The 27,855-nt window shown below is 41.7% G+C and overlaps 2 protein-coding genes across 2 annotated transcripts; both read right to left on the minus strand.

Annotated features, from left to right (window-relative positions):
* Positions 1 to 95: 95 nt before the first annotated feature.
* LOC133953388 (aminoacyl tRNA synthase complex-interacting multifunctional protein 1-like) lies at positions 96 to 8,558 on the minus strand. The gene is made up of 4 exons (XM_062387296.1): positions 7,574 to 8,558; positions 6,880 to 7,079; positions 5,597 to 5,765; positions 96 to 4,679 (listed from the first exon to the last, which is right to left on the minus strand). The coding sequence occupies exons 1-4, from the start codon at positions 7,941 to 7,943 to the stop codon at positions 4,513 to 4,515; spliced, it is 906 nt and encodes a 301-aa protein (XP_062243280.1). The 5' UTR covers positions 7,944 to 8,558; the 3' UTR covers positions 96 to 4,512.
* Positions 8,559 to 10,697: 2,139 nt separating this feature from the next.
* Positions 10,698 to 27,855, minus strand: rnf150a (ring finger protein 150a). Its single transcript, XM_062387297.1, has 7 exons — positions 27,169 to 27,855; positions 20,940 to 21,190; positions 19,856 to 19,927; positions 19,606 to 19,688; positions 19,372 to 19,468; positions 18,993 to 19,203; positions 10,698 to 16,128 (listed from the first exon to the last, which is right to left on the minus strand). The coding sequence occupies exons 1-7, from the start codon at positions 27,620 to 27,622 to the stop codon at positions 16,010 to 16,012; spliced, it is 1,287 nt and encodes a 428-aa protein (XP_062243281.1). The 5' UTR covers positions 27,623 to 27,855; the 3' UTR covers positions 10,698 to 16,009.

Consider the following 27,855-nt stretch of genomic DNA (forward strand, 5'->3'; position numbering starts at 1 on the left):
TATAAATAGAAGAGAAATAAACCCTGTGGGCAGAACAGAGAGACGCACTGTTATGAAAGATCGACTTACAAAGTGAACTCCAAACAACAAGTGGCTGTATTCGATCACATTTTATTGTGTGTGTTTTCTGGCACACTGATGTGGTGTTGTTTGTATCTGCTCATACTTCCACCAAGGTCCAACAGTCAACATCAAATTACACCCACTCATAGATATCAGTTTTCCCTGAATATGTAAATGTATATAAATGATTATTTTCAGGGAGATTCATGAATTATTTACATGTCAAAATGTAAGGTTTTCAGAATCAGAAGAAGAATAAGAATCAAGTTTATAGGCCAAGTAAGTTTGCACAAACAGGGAAATTTGACTTGGTAAAGTGGGTTTACATAGAATTCACACTACATAACAAAACGAAACAAAACAAAACAATACAAACAGTCTGAACAGTGCGACGGTCTAAGAAAAGAAGTGCAGGGATAAATATTAAACGGTATGCGTATTACAATTATACAGTGAGGGTGAAATAAATAAACATAATTAAATATTATAATATATGATATATATAATATAATATAATTTCGGGAATAACTGTACAGTTCTTTCTTGGTCCAGGTTCCATCCTGTCAAATAGTTCTCATTTGGTTTGTGCAACAACACCAGTTGTGTTGTGTATTTTCCAAGAAAAGCAGAGAACATGTCCCAGATCTTATTGTGATTGTCTCAGTGTTTTGTGTCTCTCAATGTGAACCCAGACAGGCTCCATTAAGTGTTGAGATCAGGTCTTTGCAGGGACCAGAAATACCACACAAACACAGGGAGACCATGACGCACACGTGGCAGAATTTTCACTTGGTTTCCTGCCCTTTGCTGTCTTTCAATAACAGGATGCAGAACAGGGGGCCCGCTCAGTGCTCGTGGGTTGAGATGAAACCAGGCTTCAGCTACTTGTTGACAAACTTTCCCCTCAGACAGAAACCACAGCGAGTCGAGCGGCTGCACACACCTACAAGTCCGACTCCTCCAGGTTTGTTACCGCAGGGACGGAGACGTGTGATGAACCTCTACAGTACCTCCACTCTCTCCAGCGATGTGTCCTCTATTGGTTCCTGCATGAGTCAAGTGTACTGAAGCTGTGTGTTGGCGTGTGTGATATCGAGTGGTTTTGTTAATGTCAGCCTGTGGTAGTCAACACAAACCAAGGCACTTGATTTATTGATAAAGATACCACTTTACCATTTGTAACAAGCGAACAAAAGTGTGTATTCACATCTACATAAGACAGCACAGCACATGCCTATAGGCTCATGAACTATGTCACCACCTTAAAGGAAGTCCCTGGTTGTTTTGGATCTGTGCAGGTCTCATTTTCGTAATTGGGTCGAGCCCCACGCTTAAAAAAAATCCCTTAAAAATCAGTTCAGCTGTTTTTGACCAATACAAGTGAGAGCAGACATGAAATGACCTAACATTCAAATCACCACTACACCCTACTGTCCCCTTAAATTCAGTCAGGCTGCATCAAATTACACACGCTCATAGTTATCAGTCCCCCAAATATGCCTGTTCATCAAGGTCCATGAATTATTCCCTGGAGAAATGGTGAAAGTGAAAAGAAATATCTATCTATCCACTGAATCCCATCTCATGGGATAGTTTCTGTGTAATCCTGCTGAGAAACAAACAAAGTGAAAAAAGGAGTGAAACCCGAACCTTCTTGGTGGAGGTAAGCATAGCAGATGGATTATAAATATAATCGATTGAAAAAATACACACATAAATCACTGTATTGTTCACAGTTGGAAAACAAATCAGTCCAAGAGGCCAATGACCACAGGGACGTCAACAAACTGCAGTCATGAGTTAACACGTGGAAACTTCAAAAGAAGAAACCAGATCATAGGTGTGAATGAGAGGACGATTGGGAAACACACGCACACACGCACACACACACACACACACACACACACACACACTCACTGAGTCCACGGTTGATCTGTTGATGTGAACCAAGAAAAAGAGATCTAAAAAATATTACAATCAAGAATTGTTGATTTACATAAATGCAGGGAGGGTCACGACTTTATCTAACAGAGTTAAGATATTCCACCCCTTGAAAACCATGATGCAGAGTCAAAGTCAACAAGTATGACCCACATCATCCGAACCGTGAATAAAGTTCTTTATACCATATAAGAGGGAACGCTTGAAAATCACAGGTTATCAGGGAGGACAATGTTAGGTTAAGTGAATCATGATAACAAAAAGATATCCTGAGTATGTTGAATGAGCTTAGTGATACAGGCCTCCGGTGTGCATGAGCAAAAACCTCTGCTGTGCACAAAAACAAAAACAAAACTTCACATTGTGGCTCCAGGACACCACATGGAAATTCTTTTGGAACTAAGGGTGATTTGTTTGGGAAGAAAAACAAGTTCTAAATGTGACTTTAAAAAGGTCACAGACATAACAGCATCATCCCGAAGGTGACGTTGGAGGGAGTTTAAAGGAATAGTTCACCCAATAAAGATAATTCACTCATTATCTACTCACCCCTGTGTTACCTAAAATCTTTTGAATTATATTTAAACATTATTTTAGATTTTTAAACATTTTATTAAGTTTTATATTGCATATAAAGCACTATATATACACATCAGCATATACAAATAAAGTGTATTATTATTGTTCTTATATCACAGAAAGCGTGATACTGTAACTGAAAGCCCACGAGTTTTGTCAAAAGATTTATGTCTCGGCCAATCTGTTCCTCTTCTTAGTTCCTGAATCACATCCCCATTCTACTCAATGGGTTATCTTCAGTTCTTCCATTAAAATAAGGGAAGAGAACTTTGTGTGTTTGTGTTTTACTTCATGGACTCCTTCAGCCTCAAGCAAAAGGCAAACACGAAAAGAGAGTTTCTTTTTCGGTTGCTCCTTCAAAGACAACTCTTCATTTTTATAAGCAGGATAATTAATGGAGATGTCCAAATACATTTGTTTCACTTCCCGATACTGATACCTTGACTTTGTGTGTCGGCAGATACTGAGTACCGATCTGATATCAGTGTATTTCCACAGCTGTAAAGTACTAACCCAGAATGGAAGTGATGATTGTATCACCTTTTTATGACCGGGCTCAGGTTAAACCCTTAAAAACGAGTTCTGCTGTTTAAACTGTTTTACAGCAAAGAAGAAATGACTTCTGGGAAAAGAAAACTTCAGTTTTATCTGGGTGAAACAAATACTCTTTAAACATAAGGTATAGGATCGGTTCATAGATTCACAAATTCGCTGTGTCCCGACCTGGCATCTTCGTCCGTATCTGAGGCATTTCCGATGCTAATGTCAGTATTGAAACATCTCTGATCATTAGTGATCATGATGGAGGCTGAGCAAACAGAAACATGTCAAATGAAGTAGCAAATTACTTTCACTGCCTTCCTAAAACAATAGAATTCTATTTTATTCTATTTTATACTATTTCTATTTTATTTTATAGGTTGTAATTACTTGAGCATTGCTAGAAGAGAGCCTGAGACTCAAGCATTTCACTGCCAGCGACTGCTTAATGTTATTGTTGTGCATTTGACAATACAAAATCTTGAATCTTGAATCAAGAGTAGAGTTTGAAATAGCAGGATGGATACAGAAGTTTCTGGGTGAATAAACTTCCACTTTCACATCCATTTCGGAGGTCTCACTTTCCAGTTTCCAAACTTCAGTTGAACAAAAATCAGGAAAAACAATGAGGAGATCTCCGTTATAACACTGATCAGACAGAACACGTCCTTTGGAATGGAACCTGCCGCAGGCTGTTTGTACCGACACACATACATCATGCGTCAGCGTCGGACTCATACTGTGAAAAACCCACACAACCTCCATGAAAGAACAAAGAGCTGACATTTTACAGTTGGTTAAACTAGGTACTTCTGAGCTCTTTTCTTGACCATGAATAGAAAAGAAAACTGTTGAATGTCTCCTTGTTTCTACTGGGACTGCACCGATGAGTTTCATCTGAATATCAGTGGAAATCACCACTGTGGTCACATGGGAAAAACACTTTCCCACCTCGATGGGGTTCTTCTGTAGAATTCCCCTTGGTCTTTTTACCATCTTGGATATGACTTTGTACTGTGTACTGCATCTTCTCATGTGTACTGCACCTTCTCCCGTCTCCACACACATACTGAACATGATCATTGCTGCTGCAGCGCCCTCCCTTGGCCAATTTCAAAACTGCAGGTTTTCATAATAGGAAAAAAATGTAACAGCAATTTTCACATCTGTCCGGGCAATGGGCAATGTAAGCATCACCCTCATTTTCCTGGGGGTTCACCACAAAAGCATGTGGGCACTCAAACACCTATGTGGTTGTTGGACATGTCAGTCCAAAACCTTGTGTGTTTTTATATGGTGCTACGGGGCCTCCTGTCCTTGGGGAAGTCTTTCCACGTAATTTTCATTGCAGGAATTTTAAAGCAGGGATTTTCAAGCAGTGCTGACAGTTTACTTGATTTCACTATCACTCATGGTTTGGGATTTGCAAACTCCCTTGCCGAGGACTCTGAAGGCCGCTCCTCTGTACGCAGCAACACACTGGGCATCCGTGCGAAGGTCCGCTTGAATCTGCTCCCACACGTTCTCTTTGGGATCCAGCTCCTTATCTGGTTCACCTGTAATCCACAAGTGGGTTTGATTCATTAGAGAAAATCCCTGATCTCTACTGTGCACTGACACATGCAGGATTAATGATTTCAGGACACTTGTACATTGGTGGTAGGATTTAGAGCCCTTGCAGGACTCACTCTGCCACACGATGGCTTATGATTTGATGCTGTAACACTCTCCACTGGTATAGAAAGGTGTTCCATGGGATTATGGAAATTGGGTGCAGGGATTAAATCCCATTCAGCCGCAGGAGAGAGAGGCAGTGAGGTTAGGAGGTGAGGTCTGCTCACTGTTTGAATTCTCGTTCATTCCAAAGGTGTTTGTTAGAGTTTGAGAAAACCAGCTCTCTGTGGACCTGACTTTAAGGGGAGAGGGCTCCTGCCAGATGGCTGCCATGAAGTTGGAAGGAGAACCATGTATGCTGCAGCACTGAGACTTAATTTCAGTGGAATCGAAGGCACCTTTTGACTGTCTAATGACAACGGATGTCCCACAGTGTATTCTGATAAAGCCTCAGCCCCAATCTATGCCAAATTGTAGGACATACTGATGTTTGCTTGATGTTAATAGATTAAAAAATGCATCAAGAAGCGTATTGCTTTCACTTGAGAGTAAAATCTGTTCTTCTCAACTAATGAAATAGATTTTCCCAAAATCACAATCTCTCATTCAGCCGACTTTGAGAGCTTTGAAGCAAACTTCTCTCGTCCGATTAGTTTCAGCAGGTTTAATTTTAGTTTGGGTTAGAGATGTTGGCTGATTCTAACGTCTCTCAGTGATGCAGATGGCTTTGTAACTGGTCTGTTTTTTTATTTTTTAAGGAAACTTGAGATGAATATGTTTTCAACAGTCCTCACCACACTTATCTCATGATACAGAACAAACAGGGATGTGTTTTATTTAATGTTCAGTGTTGTTGTACCTGGGAAGCCCTGGAAAGTCACTCTGTCTCCTGGTGCTGCTCCACTTGGAGGATCAAGGAGTTCGACCTTGTCCGGCGAGCAGGCGCACATGACCATCGCCTGGGACACCACCCCCCCCATCTCGGCTGGCCTCAGGTTACAGAGCAGGACGGCCATGCGGTTCTGCATCTGCGTGGTGGACAGAAGATTTAATTCACTTTTATAGCCAATACAAACGTGCTTCAAAGCTGCAAACTATAATTCCGACTCCCGTCTCTTAAATATATATAATTTCTGTGTCTCAGGGTTTGTGGTATGTGTGCATTTTGAGCCCTGGAGACCTATAAAAAGAATCATCCCTTAAAACACAACCTTCTATTTTTATATGTATCCTCTGTGGATCTCGTGTTATAATGATGGAAGGGTGTGTTCGTCTCAAGGCAAGTTTGAATTTATTTATTTACCAGACTGCTAGACACAAAATTTGTGGATAATTTAGAGCTTTACTGGCTCTGTATATACTAAACAAAATGTTTTTATTGACCTTGCTTTGTACGAGGGGAATTTGCCCTGACAGCCAAGTTAAACAACCACAGGGTAAAAGCAGTATTTGGACTAATAAGCAAACAAAGAGGCAACAGTTTCTCTCTTCCCAGCTTCCATTAGAAAGCCCTTAATAGAGTTGTGCAATAAAATTCCACCCCTGCAGCACCATCAACGTGTGAGAGAAGCTAGTGTTATATTTATCTTTGTGAGAGTTTATTTTTTTTGCCAAAGTCACACAATGTTTTGCAAGCATGACGTAAGCAGGCATATGTTTCCAGTTATATAGCATAGGGCTAAAAGTATGTCCACTGACACTCTTTTTTGAAAGTTTCAGGGCCGGACCATAGTTGAAATAAAGGGAAACGGTGACTGCTTCACCATGTAATAACATTTTAGTCAAACGGGGCAAACAGCCCTGACCTCAATCCCATCTCACACATTTTGGATGGAGTGGAGCTCTGACTGCCAACCACACCACCTGACCACCTCACATCACTGCCTGAGCTCTAAAGCTCCTGTGGCAGGAGGAGAAAACTGAGGGAAATCCCTGCAGCCAGGATCCAAACACATGTGGAGAACCTCTCATAAGAGCAAATGGAGGGAGGGGGGTGTCAGCACTCACAAGCAGATGTAATGTTGGTACAAAAATGTGTAGACCCCCATGTTAAAGTATTAGAAGCCCTAATAGTTATAGCTAGAAATCACATGATATTCTATAAATTCTTTGATACCGCTGCACAAATTAAAAATAACGTACCTGATCCACTGGTATGTGCTGAGCCAGTTTGCTGACCACTGTCCTGGGAGCAGCCTCTCCCACGTCGACCTGCTTCACACACACACTCTCCGTCTCTGAAGGCTGCAGCGCTGTGAGGATACGTCCAACACGCAAGTCGAGACGGGACACGTCCACCTGGGCGTCCTCTTGGCTGAGGAGTGTCTGCTTCTTTTCCCCTCCTGGTATCAAAGAAAGACAAATACTGTCACATCAGCACAAACTACTGAACCTCAAATCACTTTCATTACAATGTAACAGAGGACAGGAACTAGGTGAGGATCTGCAGACACACACTAATATGTTAATAAAAGAAAAGTGCAGGTAGAATGGGGGGGGGGGGGGGGGGCATCAATGTGCACCGGGCTGAGCAATAAAACAAATAGAATAATTGTTGCACTATAATTTGAATCAATTTAAATCAACATTCTGTTTATGGATTTCACAAGCACACATTTATTATATATTTTGTTCAACCTCAGATTATTCAAATGTTTTTTTATTATCTTACAATACAGAATTTAAAATCACAACCTTCACTCATGAGCAAACATCTGTTTTCAAACTTGACAGAAATATAGAAATATAATAATGTGACAGTTACTGTAATTATTATATACTATATACAGCATGCTCCACCTGCAGACCCTGTCATTCCCACGCCTCCTGAACGCACCTTTAGCCGTGTACGTGGACACCCTCCCTCGGAAGCCCATCTCCCGGAGCTCCCTGCGCACGGTCCTGGAGCTCACGCTGGCCCCGGACTCGCTCTGGAACTCGGCGGTGAGAGCCTCCACGGAGGGCAGACCCTTCTCCAGCGCCACCCGCTCCAGCACCTGGCGCTGCTGCTCCTGGAGCTTGTGCGGGCGGCCGCTGCGGGGCAGAGCCGTGGTGATGCCGCCACGCTTCCACTTGAGGATGACGGAGCTCACGGTGGAGCGGGGCAGCTTCAGCAGGGCCGAGATCTCCCGCACGGACTTCTGACACAGGTGACAGCCGACCACCGTCCCCCGCTGAAAGTCACTGAGCTCCTCGCTGCGGCCCATCCTCGCGCCGCGGTGCGCAGCCTGGCTCTCCCGGAGGAGACTCGGGTCCGCCCCCTCTTTTCTTCTGTGGTTGTTTAAATGGGACTCAGTAAATGACTGCCCTCCACCGGAAAGACATTATTACAACAATAACCACTCACTGATCTTAATCTCTTTAATATACAGTCTATGATCTTAATACACTGAAAACACTCAGTTATATATACACTAATACTACACTATACTACACGAATCTACACTATACTACTCTAGACTACACCACGCACAGTGTTGTGCATGAACGAACGCAAAAGAAGGCTTTTGGACTGTAAACAGATGCACACTCAGGCAGACAAATTTGTAAGCTATAAAAAACAATACAAATATATAATAAAAAATATCAAGAGTCCTGTACTGATAGCATATCATGTCATGTCGACATAAATTATGTCCACAATCGGGGTGATTCTTACCTCGATATTGTTCTTTCTTCTCCTCCTCTACTTTGCGGTGCTTTCTGAATTGTGCACCTGATAATTTAATCTTTTTTTGATTCATCTTTGACTCTAACCGCAGTCTATCACTGCAGCGTGTACGTCAGGGACATACCTGAGGCGGAAGCGCAGGATGTGCGCAGTCGGCTCCTGCGCAGGATATGGATTTTTTTTAATTTAGTTTTATATTTCTATTTAATTTTATATTAAATTTTATTATATTACATTTTTCATTATCGTCACCATTTCTCCGTGTGTGTGTGTGGCCGCGGCGCTTCCTGGTTCTTCCCGGCAATACGCTGCCGATGCAAACAGCCAAAGTATTTAACATTGGCGAGGAAAGGGGGCAGACAGCTTTCACAGCGCTTCTACCGCCGGTGCGTCCCTAGGGTTAGAGGAAGATGGTGTGACGTTAATGTATTGTTTTACATTGCATGTGTCACGTATGGGGTGCCATTTGTAAAGCAGCTCACTCTGAAAATAACAGCAACATTTTGTCACATTTAGAGTCATACCATGTTTAAAAAACTGGTGTGAATTTTTGAGTCACTTTTTTGCACATTTACAACTATATTTGTCAACTTAGAGATATTTAAATATTTAAATCCAAATGTTAAATGTTACACTTAAATGTTAAATGTTGAATCTAAATGCTAAATTTTAATCTAAATTTAAATCTAAATCTAAATCTAAATCTAAATGTTAAATCTAAATGTTAAATCTAAATTTAAATGTTAAATTTAAATCTAAATCTCATCTCATCTCATCTCATTTTCATCCGCTTATCCGGGGTCGGGTCGCGGGGGGAGCAGCTCAAGCAGGGGGCCCCAGACTTCCCTTTCCCAGGCCACATTGACCAACTCTGACGGTTAAATCTAAATCTAAATCTAAATGTTAAATCTAAATGTTAAATCTAAATCTGAATCTAAATGTTAAATCTAAATCTAAATCTAAATCTAAATGTTAAATCTAAATCCAAATGTTAAATCTAAATCTAAATGTTAAATCTAAATGTTTCGGGTGAAACTAAATATTTAACTAATATGCAAATTCAAATGCCGGTAACAGGAAGTAACAAAATAAAAGCTTGAAAAGGTCAGAGTTGCCTCTTCAAGAGCCTCATCTTTCTCCAGATAAACAGGGCTGAGCAAACAAAGATAAACAGGGACAACAGAAAATTCAGCAGAAAGCCCATAGAGAGCGAGCAAGAGAGAGAGACTTATATCAGAGGTTCATAATGTAAATAGACCAACATCTACACTGTATTTCTATGAAGCCTAAACAATATCTTACACAAATTCTGCAGTTTTCTTCAGCGTGAGCTGCTTTACAAACGGCACCCCATAGTCACGTCATGACAAATCAGTCTCCTATGTCCCCTGTACCAGGAGCCGCCACTGTCACTGGTTATCTTGGCTCGCTGTCTGGCCGGTAACCAGCCGTCCGGACCGCTCCGTGAAGAAGGAGGAGGATATGTTTCTTTACTTGGAACGAGGCAACTTTATTTATCTGATATACAGCAGGAGCAACACTCGCATCCCCTCTAGGTGGTCCGTCATTTCTCCTTATAAACGCACTTTTAGCATATTTTCCCACAATGCCCAGGTGCACTACAAACTTTCCTTAAAGGGGCAGGCCATACCTGCAACACAACAGCTCTCGGTCTCATATACAGATGGCAAGAGAAAGCAGAGAGGGATTTTTACACACTGTCTGATAAAGATTCCAACAGTAAAGGCAAGGGGTAGTGATGGATAAGGTTTTCTTTAACGGGTTAAGTCTTTCATTATCACTTTCCACCTTAAAACTATGAAATGAACTGAACTATGAACTAGTTCAGAAATTAAATTGTGAACTATGAACGTCAACTATTCATGTTTACTTGTATGAACTGAACTTTGAACTAGTTCATGAGAGGTGTGAACTTGCACAACACTGTAAACTACTCTATACAATACCATACTACACTACTCTATACTACGCTACCCTACTATATCATACCACATCATACTATACTACTACTATCATTTATAATGATGTACTTTATTTAGTTTTCAATCTTTTCTCACCTAGATTTTTTATATTTGTGCTCTTAAAGTATGGTGGCCGAGAGAGCTCATCTCACTGCAAATTAAGAAAACACATGGAAATAGAAAAAAACACTTAATACAAAATATTGAGGTTCATGCACATATCACAAGCTCTGTTAATGTGCACTAAAATACCCTTTAGGTAGAACAACATTCCTATTGAGTTAAAATCACAAGCAGGTCTAACAAAGTTGGAAAAATCTGAGTAAAATTTATTAAATGTCAAAATCATACACATTCCAACACGTGCATCATGTTACAAGAAAATGAGAGACCCCTCTAATAGTACATATCATTGTTTTTATATTACAAAATAGCAATGCTGTTACTTCTGCTGGGTATAGTCACAATATATTGGTACCCCGCAACCCCCCACCACACACACACACTCACACTCACAAAAGTACAGATAAAAGATTATAATATATTACAATGAGCAACAATTGACTCATGTGACATGTTCAATACTGTAGCCCTCTTTCTTAAGAAGTTCTCAAGTCATTCATTTGAGCCAGTCCCTGTTCACTGGAGGGATAAAGTGCAATATACGAAGGTTTACACAATGAGAAGAAATGTGTCAGGAGACCAACAACAACAAACGACAACAATTATAATAATAATTAAAAAAAAAGATGTGTAATGCTGAACTATACAGGTCCATCCGGTCCAAGTATTTATAAATAAGTTTTAAAGACAATCGATACTGGAAACATCTATGTAAAATTATAAACATTAGAGGGAAATCTAGGTTCTAAGAAATTGTACATGTTATTTTAATTAATTTGTCAACTTGCAAGAAGTTTTCCATTCAATATTAAGTCTTTAATATTTGTAGTTGCTAGTTAACGAGATATTCTTCTTTTAATGAGTGAGAAGCGTCCCTGTCAAATAAGATAATACAGGACATAAATCAAATTAGCAAATGAGGCAAATAAGGTTTTCAGTAATCTATGAATACTTTTGATAAAATTACAGTTTTCTCTTAAGGACAATTTCCCCCACAGTTAAATTACAACATTCTTTTCATGAAACCAGTTTGAATTAATTGGGAAACATATAAAAATAAGTGTTGTGCAATGTCACAGGTACAATTCAGGACAACAATCTTGTTTTCTTGAGCGCACTAAATCTCATTATATGGAGCAGACTCTACTTCTTCTTGATTTCTATTTCTTCCTCAGGGAGGTTTAATAAACGGAGAGATGGCGCTATAGATTAATCCATCGTGTCTCAGTCCATCTGGAAAAAACCACAAGGCCTTAATCCTGTTTTAGACAAACTGATTTCATCCTGCTATGCGGCCAGAACTGAGAGATCTGGCACTGAAAATGAATGTGCTTCACTTTGTCTTGATGTTAATCCAACCAAACAAATGATCGGATGGAGAGACTGTTAAAGTGAGACGAGGAGAGAAGACCCACGGACAAGTGAGACGGGGAGAGCAGCAGATTATGATGCTGTTGGGTGTTTGTGGTTTATCTTATGTATTGTGCTATTTCATTACCATGTGAGCTGACGCTACATACCGAGATGTAAAGATTCCAGATTAAGGTCAAACTGGAATACATCCCTCAATGTCCACTTTCCTTTCCACAAAAGAAAGGGTATAGCTCAAGATAAATAAAAATGTCCATTTATGAATTCTTACATAAAAATCACAACCTTCACTCCGGAGCAAAAAACTGTTTTTAAACTTGAAAGAAATAATGATGTGACAGTTATTGTTATTATATATATATATATATATATATATATATAAATAAATATTGGTGTATGCTCCACCTGCAGTCCCTGTCATTCCCACGCCTCCTGAACGCACCTTTAGCCTTGGACCCCTCCCTCAGAAACTGTAATAAATTTCAGTCATGGTGAAATCGTGGTTTACATGTTGAGCCGCTCGTTATACGTGCTTACAACTAAACAAAATAAAGGGAGGTCATGAAAGCCTGTCAAGCGCTTTCCATGGGCTGTACATAAAGATGGCCGACAAAAGTGAAGCCAATTCTTCTCAATCGCCTCCTGGTGGCTGGTTGCAGTACAGCTCGTAAACTCCACTTCCTCCTTGTTGGTGAATGGAACATGGACCAAATTAAAAACTCAAAGAACATTTTCCTCAAAGATGGTTTCTGTCATTTTAAGTTTTGCCTTTCACATGGTATTTGATGCTATAAAAACGGGGGAAATGTCATTATTGACAGCTGAAACTGACTCCTGATTGGCTGATAGCGTATATCGCACTCAGGCAAAAAATGGCAGTGCTCTTATTCTGAATATTTGGCATCATTTCTGGATAGTGGGAAGAAGTGGAGACATGTCGTCCAATTTTTTTTAACAGTCTAAGGTTTTTTCCTCAGAGAATGATCTGCAGATAGTGAATCCCGTATGAACTAATAATATCTACAATGTGTTGTCCATGGGTTTCAAGTGACTTGAACAAAGAACAGAGGCTCACAGACCCCCCCCATCCAAAAAAAACCATCAAAATATACCCGACTCATAACAAAGCTTTTATAAAACAGCGAAGCATTTGCCAGGATTTCCCATGATCCCTCACTTCTGTGATTAACCCAAGCCATGGGAATGTGTGGACATGTGTGTGTTATGTAACAGAGTCCCAGGTTGCTCCAGAACATAATGGAAACAGTGACTGGAGGACAAAAAAAAAAAAACAACAGTCAAATTCCACTGGCTCCATCGAAGGAGTCAGTGCGGCTGTGCTTCTTTAGTGAGCGAGTCTCCAGGAATGTGAGAGGAGACAGTCCAGACGGTAACAGAACAATGAGAAGAAGAAGAATTATCCTAAATAAGAAAAAACTGCAGCAGATTGTATATGTTATAACAGTCAGCACTCTTTTTTAAGCACATGGTCTTAGTCTCTTTTTTAACAATCTAAGCACATGGGCTTGCGCATATGCATTTAGGGCGTTTTCAACTTTCCACTCATATGTGAGTTTCAACAGTGGAAAAAAATTCCCTGCAGCAGACGCAGGCTTGTTGTACTTTATTTAACAATGTGTGTGTTTTGGGTTTGACGAGGAACAGACCAATCAGAATGCTCTTCATAGACTTTGCAAATGAGCGAACCATCTGGTGGGGAGGAGAGTGTGTCTTAAAATAACAATGAAATACTGCACCACTGACTTCAGACCAGGTTTCTGTGCAAATGCAACTTCTTACCACTGTTTGGAAATAGCATTTGTCCCCTGACAGTGACCCTGACCATGTTTTGAAGACCAGCACACCCATAGGTGTACGTGCATCTTTCATTGGAACAACATAGGTGCTGGACAGGTCTAATGGGGCCACTCAACACAATCAAGTGCTTTTTTATAGTCTGAGTTTTGTCTTTTTAAGTATACTTGTTTTTTTTTTGCGTTTCACTGTGTTATTACACTAAAAATATGCTTGTTACTATGGTTATAAGCAATTGTTTCAGTAGAGAGCAAACTTCTTTCTACACATGTCAGTCAGATCAGGATTATTCTCTTGATCTGCTCTTCAACTCCAATAACATTTTGTTTTTCTTTCTTATATCCGCAGATTATTTCCTGAGAAATTCCGTCTTATCCAACAATGTCGGGTAAACTAATTAAAAGAAAATCCTGGTTCCAGGACAAAAATGAATGGGTTCTTCCGTGGCCCATGACCCCCCCCCCCCCTCCCAATCGGTGCTAATCGGTACAGTTTAGTCAAATCCTGACAGATAAATAGACACAAGCCTCCTTTGCAAAGATAATGGGATTGTTAAATGAAATTGGGACACAAGTTGAGAATAAATCAACACCAAGAGGACCAAGATTCAAAATGCATATCAACTCAATTATTGACACGAGGAGCATAATAAAATAAGTTGAGAATAACAAACATGTGAATTTGATTATAGTAATAATTCAGTATATGTGGTCACAGAGAACAGGAGGGAAAATAATAATCAGCTGAGACTCAGCAGAGAAACCAGACAAGATGTCGGCTGTGATGCAGGACAAAAAAAAATGTAAAAAATGCAGCATGATAAATCCTTTACCTTCTACAGTTCCAGTGTTTCAGTCTGGGGCTGTTTCTGAAGACTTCACAAACACCAGGGGGCATGCTTTTCGTTTTCAGATATTCGCAAGCCTATTGTAGATGTAGTCACATTTTTAAAAACTGTAAACACTTTCATGCTGCAATCTATTCATGCCATAAAATGCAATAGAGCTTTAATTCCTTCCAATTAAACCTTTGACTATTTCAAATTAAAAAAGTCCCTCTTTTTTTAACCGAGCAGAGTCTTTTGTGATATTCAGATTCCTTGTGCTCCTGTTATTTCTTCACTTTCATTTCATTCACAGATAAGCGTCTCTCAGACTCCATTGACAGCCAAGGGAATCACATGTACACAGACTACAGCTACGTTAAGAACACCACTGATTAACTTGGCACAGACTTGTTGACATAAGTATATTGGCTGGCTCGTATGTACACACTGCCAGAATTTGGTGGTGACAGCCGCAGCCGTCCTCAGCAGCAGCGTGAGTGTGAAACATCACCTTCCTGGCCCAGGAGGCCGACACCATGTGTTGGTGGCTTGTGAATCCGCAGCAGTTTCAGTAGGGCAGTGGGTGACATCACTTCAAACTGCTCGTGGCAAACTATGATTGTCGGACGAGAGAAATAATCTATTGTGTTTGGTTGTTTCCTCTCAGCAGCAGGAATACTCAGTTTAAAAAAATGAAGGTCTCGACACAACAATGACAGAAACAGTTACGTTTAGAAATTGCAGCATAACGTGTGTGTGTGCAATAGGTGTTTTAAACCCCATTCGTGCTACATGGCCTCCTGAACCTGAAAACCTGCGCTTCAAGGTTTCAGGGAGATAATAACACGTTACCCCAAGTCTGACGCTGAAAAAAATGCTGGTTTCACGCCAACTGAGACTTCGATAAAGTGCCGTGTCTCCATCACGTCAGTAAAACTCGTGGAATAGGTTGGCAGTGATCTCATAGGCAAGAAATCGAATAATCTGCACATACATCTCTTTACATAATTAAAGCTGCAGTCGGGTGTTAAAGAGCCACTCTGTTCCTCACACCGTGTCCAGCAGCAGGCAGAGTGAGGAGAAACACATTTTGACTTCTCAGCGCTGGGAAGGCCACGGACATCTCAAGGACTGCGTGTGTGTGTGTGAGAATCTTTGATGCTAAGATGTGAAAAAGTTTACATGGAGAGTAACTAGACCGCCACAATATATGGGAGCTGCGTTCACCCACAAAACACGTGACGGCAAGAGAACGAGCAAGCAACAAGTCTGCAGACACGGGGACGAGTCTGTTTCTCAGGTGGAACACACAGAGCAGGGTGTTTCTGTGCCGCTACGGGTTGTATTGCTCATTTTCAGCGTCTTCCATGAGATCACCTCCTCCAGGGAGCCAGAGACCCATCAGATCTGTGGGAGCCCCTCCCCCCCCCCCCGATCACTCTGTTCTGCTCTCATCATCCTTTTTTCCTCTCTGCTCCGACCGAATCAGGACTTTCCCTCGTCACATTCTTGCTCTGCTGACAGCTCTATCTCAGACAAACCCACCTCCAGGCCCATGATGACAGATGTGTCAGAATCACAGCTGAGCGGAGGCTGGTGCTCACCTGAAGGGACAGAGAGAGAGAAGTCATTTATTACTTGACAGGTCAGAATGTGGGATGCAGCAATAACAATACCCCTGAAGAGTCACATTCACGTCCAACAGGGAATATATTATTCTCCATCCCCACCTAAAGGACAGATTCATATGAATTTCAGTTTGTCCTGATTTGTGCATTAAAGAAAGTTATGTGGTTATTGGGATTGTTCATGCTTACAAGTGCAACACTATGAATCCCCTCAAGAAAATGTCTCAACGTGTGTACATCTGTTTATTAAACAAGTATCTTCACCTCTCCAGGTAGTGTGCTTCCATCCACCTATTTTAATGTATATTAAAATCAATTCAATATGTGTAACATAGACCTACAGGTGGAATCTGAGAAAAGACTAAAAAGTTATACGTTGCACGTTGAAAAGTTGGTGGCTCAATAAAAGCTAAATAAAAAAAGTGAAAATGGCTTTTTGGATATGCATAACTTATATGAACTGTTTGACCTAAAACAAACTAAACTTTGAGCTAAATCTGGAGCTTAAAATTCTTTAAATGAACAAATAGCACATTTCTATCATGTTAAAGTTTGACCTCCGCTCTTATAATTATGTCACCTAGAATTTGGACCCCAAATGTTCAACAACCAAATATTAAGGTTGTTTGTTATAAACAATCACATCATGGACTGGCTCGTTTCAATCTAGACATTTAAACTGTAGCAATCAAATGTTTTACGTGGGGGCCTGTGATCTCAAAAGGTGAGACAGCAACAAGCAACCAACCTTTTCTTTTTTCTGCGACACACATACAGTAAACGTCTCTGGAAAAGACTGATGGCTGTGATACCATTATCGACAGGGCTCATTATTCAGGGTAAAAAACACCACTGAAGAGCCTCGGAGGCAGAGATGGTGACAGATTGGCTCGTTCTTCTTCTGCTAACTGCCTGTCGGTGTCAGTGTCTCTGTTAGCTCATTAGTGTGCGATGGATGAAAAATCACCTCTGATATATATTCTAATTACTATCGAGCAGAATACCAACCTGTGGCGAGCCGCTCTGCTGCTGCTTATCAAGCACAAAGAGTCGAACATAAATCTACACTCGCAGTGTGGACAATGCGTCCCCACGATGTTTCGCCCTGTTCTTATAACATCAAATAACTTAAACATACCTCAGTGTGCTAAGATCTACCTAAAAAGGACAGAAACCAACATATTACTGTTTTAAGTGATTCACTCTCTGCAGTTTATTGTCTGGGGGAAAAAAAGATGTTCATAAAGATGTACAACATGTCTCCGCTTCCTCACACTATCCAGAAATAAAGCCAATATATCCCAAATACAATCGCTGCCAGTCTGAGTCCCTGCAGTAGTGATCAACAGATGGAGCCAATACATGCTCTCGGCCAATCAGGAGTCAGTCTCAGCCGTCAATCATGACATTTCACCCGTTTTTATAGCATGAGATACTTTATGAAACATTTCCAAGCATCAGTGACGTGTTCTTTGTCTTTTTACTTTGGCCAAAGTCCTATCCACTAACATGGAGGAGATGGGCGGTTAATGACCTATACTGCAGCCAGCCACCAGGGGGGAGCGAATAAGATACTTCGGGGATCAGACATGTCGTCCATTTTTATATACAGTCTATGATTTGAATAACAGAAAATATTAGAGTAAGACTGATAAAGAACATGAGATGAAATGTTTTCCCTTTTTCTTCCTCTTTCGAGCAACATTTAAAGAGGGGATCTAATCGCGTGACACACCCTGTCTGCTTATGTGTTCTGGGAGCGTGACATATTAACATGTGCATGTACTCCCACACTACACAGTGGTAATAGCTTGCAGGTGCTCAGCAGTCATCAGTTACATAAACAGCCCTCGGGCATTTGCACAAGGTGCTGTAATGTATAGTATGACCTGAACAAACAGGGCCTTTGTATGTGGGTTAGGTTGTGACTTTCTAGAAAGGGAACGCTGTCCTTCTTTCCTTCTGCTTCACCCATGAGGATCTGCGCTGGAGACACAGAGCAGGTGGCTGCTGACCTGGTTAACGCCTCAGAATAAAACTCACATTCAACACTGTTAGAAAAAAGAATATTGATTAAATATTGAGTAATATGTTTGAATATGAGTAAACTTTCCTGCTTCCCAGTTTAAGATCTCTCCCCGGATGGCACTTACAGGACTATGTATATATAAGTAAATATGTATATATAAGTAAATATGTATATAGTTGGACATGTATGTATAAGCCTTGAGATGATTTACCTAAGTAAAAGTACTAATACCACAGGGTAAATGTACCTCTTTAAAAATCCCATTTAACGTAAGTGAAAAAAAACGTTAGGTAAAAATGTTCTCATGTTGTTTTGGAGTCACTTTGCAGTATGGACCTCAGTAATAGATTAGTGATGCATCAGTGTGTGAGCAGAATCGCTGGATTGTAGGAGCTCAATGTGGAACTTCATCATCTTTTCAAATACAGTTAGATCATTTATGCCGCAATTAATCCATTGAACCTGGGAGCTCGGAACTTCAGACCCCCAAGTCGGAAGCTGCAACTCGGGTTATTCGGGTGTGACGTCATTTCGTGGTGTAATGGAACACAGGATTATTCTAGTGATTATTCTTATTGTCTTTCCAATTTGACATCTCCTACGTATAGGACTCCTCTTTTTCATTCTGAGATATTTGTATTTTTTTTTTTCTGACATTTTCCTGCTGTACTCTCACATTGGCTCCCTTGGACCTTGTCTGGACATTTTACTCAGGAGCTGGGAGGATATTGGAAATTTGCGTTCTCACATGAGAAGGATGTCTGGACTTCAGTATGCGACAGAGAGCTGTCAGTGTGATGTGTGTACTCACTGCTGGCCATGAGGTGGCTCTCTCCCGCCTGAAGCGCCGTCTCTGCGTCATGTTGGAGGTGCTGGAGACCCATCCCTCTGTCGCCGGGGTCCAGCACCACCGAGCTCTCGTTCACTGTGATCTCACTCGCCCCGCTGATGGGGTTGTTGGATGGACCTCCGACAGACATCTCGTAGTCTGCAGGAATCTCATCTAAGCAGTCTGCGTTGAGCTGGAACATGACAGAAAGGACAGTCTTTAGAAATGATGCTTTGTGTCTTTGCTTCCAGGTTTTGCACTTTAAAGTTAGATTTGTCTTAATATGAGAAATTAGAGCAGTTAGTTGCACAAGTGTGTATGAGTTGAGACAAATAACACAGATCAGTTAGAATACACTTACGGTAACTCCTAAGGCTTTGAGGATGTTCATTTTACACATGGGACATGTCCGGTGGTCCAGCAGCCACGGATCCACACAGTGTTTATGGAAAACATGCCTGAGAACATAAACCGACAGAGCGCAAATTAATAACATCCACCACCACTGACTGCCCACATGCAGCGCACAGTAAGAATACAGATTCTGCAGGATATACAGATACACAGAGATGTTACATTTTAAGAGTGAACGTACCTGCACGGTAATACCCTCACAACATCGTTAGGTTTATAACCTTCAATGCAAACTGCACAGTTGTCAAAGTCTGACTCAGTCTCCTGAAACGCAAAACAAATGCACAGACATGGACGGTGAAACCAAGGAATTCCCCATTATAGCTTCATTCGATAAACAATAATTACAAGTAATTAAAATAATGAGGACAAACACATTTCTGTGAGTTCATGTTTACGTTTAAAACTCATGGACACTGTCAGTGGTTTACCTCGTCTCCTTTCCTAATGGTGCGCACTTGAAGCTTGCTGATGGCTTTTTTGGCAGCATCTCCAAGTCGTCTCTGTAAAACATAAATAAATCTTTATTCTATGATCATAGAGGACAAAAACCATAACTCAGCTGAATGCAGGTTTCTCACTCGTCTGTAAGAATTCAAAAATGTATATATATTATTTATTGTGTATAGATAAGGGTATAGAATATGAGCATTGAACCAGTTACGAAACCGGTGAACCGCAAAATAAAAACATTTTCCCGTTAATTTGAATAAAACCTGACTTTAACACGATATCAGAATACTAGATTAATTAGCCATCTTCTGAATTGTATTATAAGAATGTTGCCGTCCATCAGTCAGACAACACGAGTCTGAAAATGTTTTAGACTAATAAACCTACAGCTTGAGGTTGTGCTCGTAAATGTACAAAAGCTGAAACAACCTGGAGAAATGTGGGGAAGAATAAATGTGGAATGTGTCTGGAACATTTTCAAGACTGTGACAATTGCAACTGTTTCAAATCATACTGTTCCCGCTCCTTGGCATAAATGATGGTAATAAAAAAACGGGGTAAAATTGTGAATATCGGAAGAACTGAGGCCTTAGAACCTCTTTGAGCCTTGAAAATAAATTGAAAACAGATTTATCCAATATCTGTGAATACTTCATAAGACATTTTTCAAAGTGAAAACGCAAACAATGGTTGCCACAGACACCAGCTCCGCTCATAACATGCTCGGTGATGTCCGGTCATTACAGACGTCAAAGTAACGTCAGAGGCCATTTACAACAGAGAGATGGCAAAAGCAAGTATTTGCACAGCGGCCTGGGAGAGCCAGAGAGCTGAGCTGGTTGATGGTTCACTGGTTCTTCACGTCTCTGTACGACCGGCTGTCAGACTAATTCAGATCTCACCCTGCAGCCTTACAGCGTCCGCACCAGATGGGAAAGTGCACGGACCAACGTCCAGAGTGAGACCACAGCACCACTGCACTCTGTGTCTCCTCTACACACAGAAACACATCATCTCACCAGGGTTGTACCGCGATTCAACAAAGAGCCCAGGGTCTGGTACCTGGTTGCGGTCCCGTGCGTTGGCGTAGCGGAACCTCTGGATGTAGTAGAAGACGAGCCACGCGAGGGAGATGATCATGAGCACGATGAAGGAGATGGAGACGAACACCACCGACGTTCTGCTCACGTACTTCTGCAGGTTGCGGGTTCCAATGCTGATTTGCAGCCTGACCTTGGTGCCCCGATCCAGCAAGTGAATCAACTCACGACCTTTAGGCTCTGGGATCATGATGGCGACAACATCACCTGTACCTGCACGAGCACACATAGACACTTTAAAGTTAATAATAAAATAAAAAAATAATAATAAACAAATAATTGTGTTCTTTCCCTGCATGCTTATGTTAAACAACACTGGATATAGTTTACAGATGATATAACTAACATAAAATATACAACTAAACGGAGAACATCAATTAAAACAGGAATTAAGCAATATTTGGAATACTTTGGAAATATTTTCAACATTTTCTCGGTTTCCCCAGTAAATGATTCCTGGATCTGAAAGAACATCGGATTTATTTAAGAAACTGATATATATTTATGAAACGATGAGTTCCCATAATTCAGGATTTCAAAGAATTTTGTGACGCCTGAGATAATGCCTTATGTTTGCAGTTCAAACCACCACCCCCACACTGTTCTATCAAAGCAGATCAGTTTTTGAATATTAAACATTTCAAGCGATAATGCCTGAGGATGTCTGTGCATATTCCAAGTTACAGAGAAATTGTGAACCAAAGTTTCAGGCGATTTAAACTTGACATTGAAAGCCACCGAACAGTCGACAATTTGATGATTGCCAGAAGTGCATCAACAGCCTGAGTGCTGTTACATCACACTCCCTCTGTGCTGCCTGTTTATGGCTGCAGCTGCTTGTAGTCGGAGCGTCTCCCTGCTTCACTCTCTCCGTCAACATAAACAGTGGCTTTATTCAACCTGCCCTGAACAGCAGCAGCAGCTCCTCTGCAGCTCCACACCGAATACACGGCCCTGCGTGACAAATCCCTGTGCACGGCCCACAGCTATTTTTAATGGCCGGTTTTCTCACAGAGGTTCCGACAACGACGGCCAAGATGTTTGGTGCTTTCCGCAGGAGTTAAAGACTCTGGATCCAACAGATGTGGTGCGATGTCAGAGAGCAGTGCCAGGCTCATAAATCCCTTTATGTAACAGGTCTGTGCTGAAATCTGCACAGCTGCTGTGATTTAATGCCGGGGTCCAGCAGTCAGGCCCAAATCATGTCTGTTGCATTGTTATGCATGATGTGCAAAAATCAGCACAGACGGTGTTTAATGTGGCCAAAAATCAAAACATCAATCCCCCATGAAATAGAATGGAAGAGTAAGATTGTTATTTAAATAAAGCAAATAAGTGAAGACAATAAAAGCCTTTTGAACAATTTAGAAGCTCAATTAGAGGCAAATATGCAACGTGAAAACAGTCAACTTAGGTAAGAAAGCTCCCCATGTGTTCCCTGCTCTGCAAATACAGTCTATCTACACACAAACATTAATCCAGCCGGTATTATCTCTACTGTTAACGAAGGTTCATCCTTGTATTACAGCAGCTGCTCCCTCAAAATGAGTGTAGGCATGTTAGAGCCTCTAAAGCAAACCGCACTACCAACAATGAGAAGCTTGTTTGAACAGCAAACAGATGGTAGCACGCCGCTGAACACACAACATGGAGGAGTCACGCGTCATTGTTTCGGCCTGTGTCTTTCAACAACGTCAAATAACACGTAATTAGGCTGGAGGACAGATTCATTGCTTCCAAAATGAACGCACACAGTTCATTCTCAGAACTCGTAAAAGCTTTTTATGTGTCTTTGTGGTTTGTCTCCTCAGATTCACACAGTTCTGACCTGCTGGTTGATGGTTTTATTAAGTGGGACCATATGTCGTCTCACTGGGATGTAATACCTGCTTTTATTTACACAAAATAAACCCTTGTTCTTACAGTGGAGCATTAAATCTGCACGTGTGAACATTTCTGCACAGTGTCATGCAACTCAGACTCTGTTCTTGCTCTCACAAATTAAGATAGAAAATAAAACTGTTCCGTCCAGAACAAGAATCTAGATTCAATAAATAAAAAACAAAACAGTCTGGCCTCAGCCTCGGCTTCACAGCCAACAGAACTAACAGGAGTCATAATGAGGCATGCAGGGCTCCTCTAAGCCCTGACTCTTATCTCCTTCTGTTCACTGTGACGCAGCCAGAGCAGACAGAAATAGCTGCTGCTAAAAGTGGAGGCCAGCGTCTGAGGCTGATCCTGTGAAGTCTTCAGACCCACTCGCCCCAAAATGTGGAACCTAAGAGGAATAAATACTGAGATTTATAAAATTCTCAATCAACAACCTGTTCAGCTGTAAGAGAGAGTTTCATTCTGGTATAAAACTGTGACACGGATTAACACAGAATTACCTGACACCTCACACGAAGCAGGCCACACTGGTTTGATCCTGTGAGCGTTCAGGCTTCAGAGCATTTCATTCGGAGGAGAGCAAAGATCTGTATCACGAGTATATTTCAATAATATATCTATTATCAATATAAATAATCCATTGAAGGAGGAGGCTGTATCTTGCCAAAGGAGGTCTTTCTTTAAATGAAAACTTCACATAATAACAGCTGAGCACAGCCTTGAATTAGTAAATCCAAATTCCTGACAGACAGTTTCTAGCTGTGGCCGGAGCACAAGCAGCTCTCATCTTGTAACACTACCAACCGAATCAACCATGGTAATCACGTTAACTGAAGATTCAAATCATACGACTAACCGTCAGGAATTTTACCAAAGTTTAACCTGAAACCGGTAACAGTTTTATCCCTTATTGGGAATATTTGGGGGAAATGTTTATTTGCTGTCTTGCTGAGAATTAGATGAGACGACTGTTAACACTTTTAAATCTGAAGCCAGCAGATATTTAGCTTAGCATAGAGCATGGAAACAGGGGGGCATTTTTACATTTAAATTTCTGTGTGGATCAGACAAGTGGACGAGACACTTTTGAACCAGTTGAGACAAACCCACGCCACACGTTTCCTCTGTGCTAATTGGCTGCTGCACTGACACCAGAGTGAGATCTGTCTTCTTATGTTACTCTCATCTCATCTATGGGATTTAATCTGATTCGGGTTTCATGAGGTTCACTGGACTTCTGTGTAAAGCCTAATGGAGACCAGCAGGGTGATTCAGGGCCAACCAAACCTTCCAGAGCTGATATGTCTGACCTGGCTTCATGGTGACACCGCTCGGCCTCCAGGGGGAGGGAGTAAAACACTCGGCTCATGGAGACTGTGGATTTTACAGCCCAGCTGTGTTGCCTCTGGACGTGGAAGTGCTCCACTCTTCAGGCAGCCTCACATTAAATCAACACATTACAACCTGTTTCTCTGTCACTGCACTCGCTCTTACCTTCCCCCTTTACTATCTTTGTCATCACACCTCTCCTGGCTGCCTCGTCTGTTAGTGATTCAATTTGTACTTAATGTCGTGGCCCCGCATCGAGGAAACTCCTGGTTGCTTTTATCTCATACTGCAAGTACAGCAAAGGGAAACTCAGGATCTGCCCTGGGCTGTCTCTCTCAAATAACCACAAATACTTCCACACGACAGAGAGCAGCCTCAGGATTTTGTTGTGGTGGTTGTGTTGGGGAACCTGATGACTGCACGTCCAATATTCACTTTTTTTTCATTTCCACCAGCTGCTGAGGGAAAAAAAAGACTTTTTTTCCAGCTAAACGCTCCATTATGTTCACCAGCTGGTTTCTAACCTTGTCAGGTCTGGCTGGTGTTGGTGCTTGGCAGGCAGCTTGCAGTGTTTAAAAAACAAATGTAATACTATCTGCCTGTTGCAGTTGGGAGTAAAGAACGATGTCATCTGCGAATGCAAAACAAAAACTGTGAGCCGAGCGGCACCTGAGAGCGACAACAGAGTGTGTGATGATAAAAGTGTGTGTCTCCACGAGCATGTTGATATCCAAAGTTTTAGTGCAGAGTTATGTTATGGATGCTTCAACATGAGTTCTACAACTTCTCTATTTTACCACCCTAATATCTCCATTCACCTTCCTGTGTTAACTACATGAATATAATTCAAAAAGTGGAATCTGAAGTTTTCACTTTGTGTTTGCATGTGTGTGTTTCTGCAGCGACCCTTTAGTCAGATGTCGGTCAGGGTGAGCCACACCTTTAGCAGAACTAGCAACAGCCTGCGAACTCATTTCCTGATGGAAATACAAGTCGAGTGGGAAAGAAGATTCTTGTGGCCTAAATGTCGTCTGGCAAACATACAAAGATTCTCAAAAGTAACACAGAATACGATTTTAAACAGTGCAACAGGCAGAAAGATAGAAAATGTTATTCTTTAGCCAGTTTAAAAAACTACTGTGTTATAGCTATAGGAGAGTTATGGAGTCATTGCTACACTAAATGAAAGCAAATATATGCACCAGAGCCTGCTCTGTCAGAGTCATCAAGATGTTAAATCTGCTTATATAGCATTGTTCTACTTTAACAGACAGAGCACTTTACAATTCGCCTCTCATTAGCACACACACACAAACACACAAACACACACACACACACACACTCTCTGGCACTGCTAACATAAAAAAGCCAGACGGCCTTACACATCAAACCAGCCAAATTTAAAAAACTGATTATCTATGAGATTAACAAACTAATAGATACATTCCCCACCAAGATATACCAACAGCCCCACGTCTATATCTATGTTGGGTTTTAAAAGACATGTGTAGATTCACCTCCTGAAAACACGACCGGGATTTTGTGTAGTTGTCACGCCTGATGCTATTTACAAAGTCGAGTGTTGGTCACATTAACTCTGCATCAACCTGCTCTGTTTCCTGCAAACAGGGAGAGAAAGTGTGACCGACGCTGGAGCTGAATCTGTTTTAACAGTGTTTTCAGGACATTTGCCATTAGTTATCTCTACAGTTTTCTTTTGTTGTTAACAACGTGTTTATTTACTCATCGAAGGTTCTGTTATTGTTCCTCCTCAGCTTAGTCTCGAGGAGTCATTTCATCCGTCAGTGAGGTTTTGTTTTCATCAGAATTTGTCTGTTAGTTAACAGGATTATAAAAAAAGCTACTGAACCGATTTCATGAACTTTTGTGGAGGGGAAGGTGGGGGGGGGGGGGGGACCCAAGGAGGAACTCGCTCATTTTGTATGACTCCATTTAAAATGGTAATGTTATAATGAATTGTGAGTCTTCAGCCTGTGGCTATGTGCAGTATTTTACATATTCAAATATTGACTGACTATTGTGGTTCCTGTCATTATTCATAACTGTAAATGGAACTGGTAAAGTTACATGTTTGTGACCTTGAAACAAGCCTGTCTGGATATTTATTAACCTTTTAAATGTCAGTTACAGTGCTCTTTGGTCATTACAGTACTTTGTACTCATATTATGCTGTGACTGGGACTTAAGTACACAAAAGAACAGGGTTTTCTGCAAATACACAGTCACAGTAAAACGGGTATACTCCACCATTGTGAGTAAACAAAAGAGAAGCTTACTTATCTCTTACTGGGAAAACTGACAGCCTGTGTGGGGACTGTGAAAGTGTTAAAGGGTCTTTCAGCCTTTTATTCTTCAGCCTTAGTTTTTCTTACTCATACAAAGTTTTCTTAGTACTTTGAGTTATCAGTGGTAATATTTTTCTTTTTGTGGATCAGATATTCTGATTTATTAAGTAGGAGAATTCTGCTATTAACTGCTATTCTGCTATGAGATTGTATGTGGGAAACATTTAAGTTTTAACATTTGATTTCACTGTTTTTAAACCAACATCTGTAAGAATCTCCCAAAGTAAGACACCACAAATTGTACCATTTGTATGTGTACCTGAACTTGTCAAACTTTATCCAGTCCGATATCATTACATAGCCTAAAGCTTCCCAAAGCTTCTACAGCAGTTGTGAGTAGTTGCAGCCATTTCTTGTTTTCTATTTTACCCAGAAACCCAGTGATTGTTGGGCTGGTGGCACAGAGGAACTGTGGGGCTGCTGCAGGGGGAATGAAAGCATTCATCTTAGCCGGAGGTGTCCAGCCGATTGGGGACATTTGTCCTCTCAGGCCTGTGGGACAGAGGACACCTGTGGTGGGATGAATGCTCTGCTTGCAGGAATCCCTGGGCTATTCACAGAGGGCTGTCAGGAGTAAGGATAGAGGGGTGACACGTGCTCTCTCACCTGGATGGGGCATTGTTATGGTTTCGTTGGGGTTGCTGGAGCCCACGTTGTATATGACAACTGCAGAGGCGTTGAGGTTGGCGACGTTCCGGATCTTGTCCCTGTAGGTACAGTTCCCCGCAGCCACCAGCGCCACCCATGCGGTGTTGTGAGCCACGGGGGGGAACCTGACGTGGGGGTCGCACGCCTGTCTGTCCTGCAGGGGGCTCGGCAGCAGCACCAGACCCCGGGCTTCCTTCTTGGGCGAGTGCTCGCCGTAGCGACCGCACTCGGTCTTCTCCGTCCTCACCTCCGCGGTGACGGGGTCCAGGTAGGTGATGTTGACGAAGGCCGTGTACCACTCCTCCTTCTCCGCCACCGTGAAGTCCAGACACAGCAGGTGGACGAAGCAGAAGGAGAGCAGCCACGTCGAGAGAGCCAGACTGCGGCAGGCGCGGATCAGAGACGGGGCCATCGTGCGGGGCTGGCCGGGGATGGACGACGGAGCTCCGCGCGTCCTCCTCCTCCTGCTCCTCCTCGTCTCCCTCCTCTTCCTCAGTGGATCAGCTCGCAGCGCGGTCCTCCTGCAAGAGGAGCTACAGGTTGTTGCAGCATGAACGTGGCAGCAGATCCCCTCTCTCACAGCAGCACCTGCAGGAGCTGACTCCTGTGTTGTTGTTCACTGTCAGCTGTTTCCCCTGCTGCCTC

Source organism: Platichthys flesus, chromosome 5, assembly GCF_949316205.1.
Source record: "Platichthys flesus chromosome 5, fPlaFle2.1, whole genome shotgun sequence".
NCBI lineage: Eukaryota > Metazoa > Chordata > Actinopteri > Pleuronectiformes > Pleuronectidae > Platichthys > Platichthys flesus.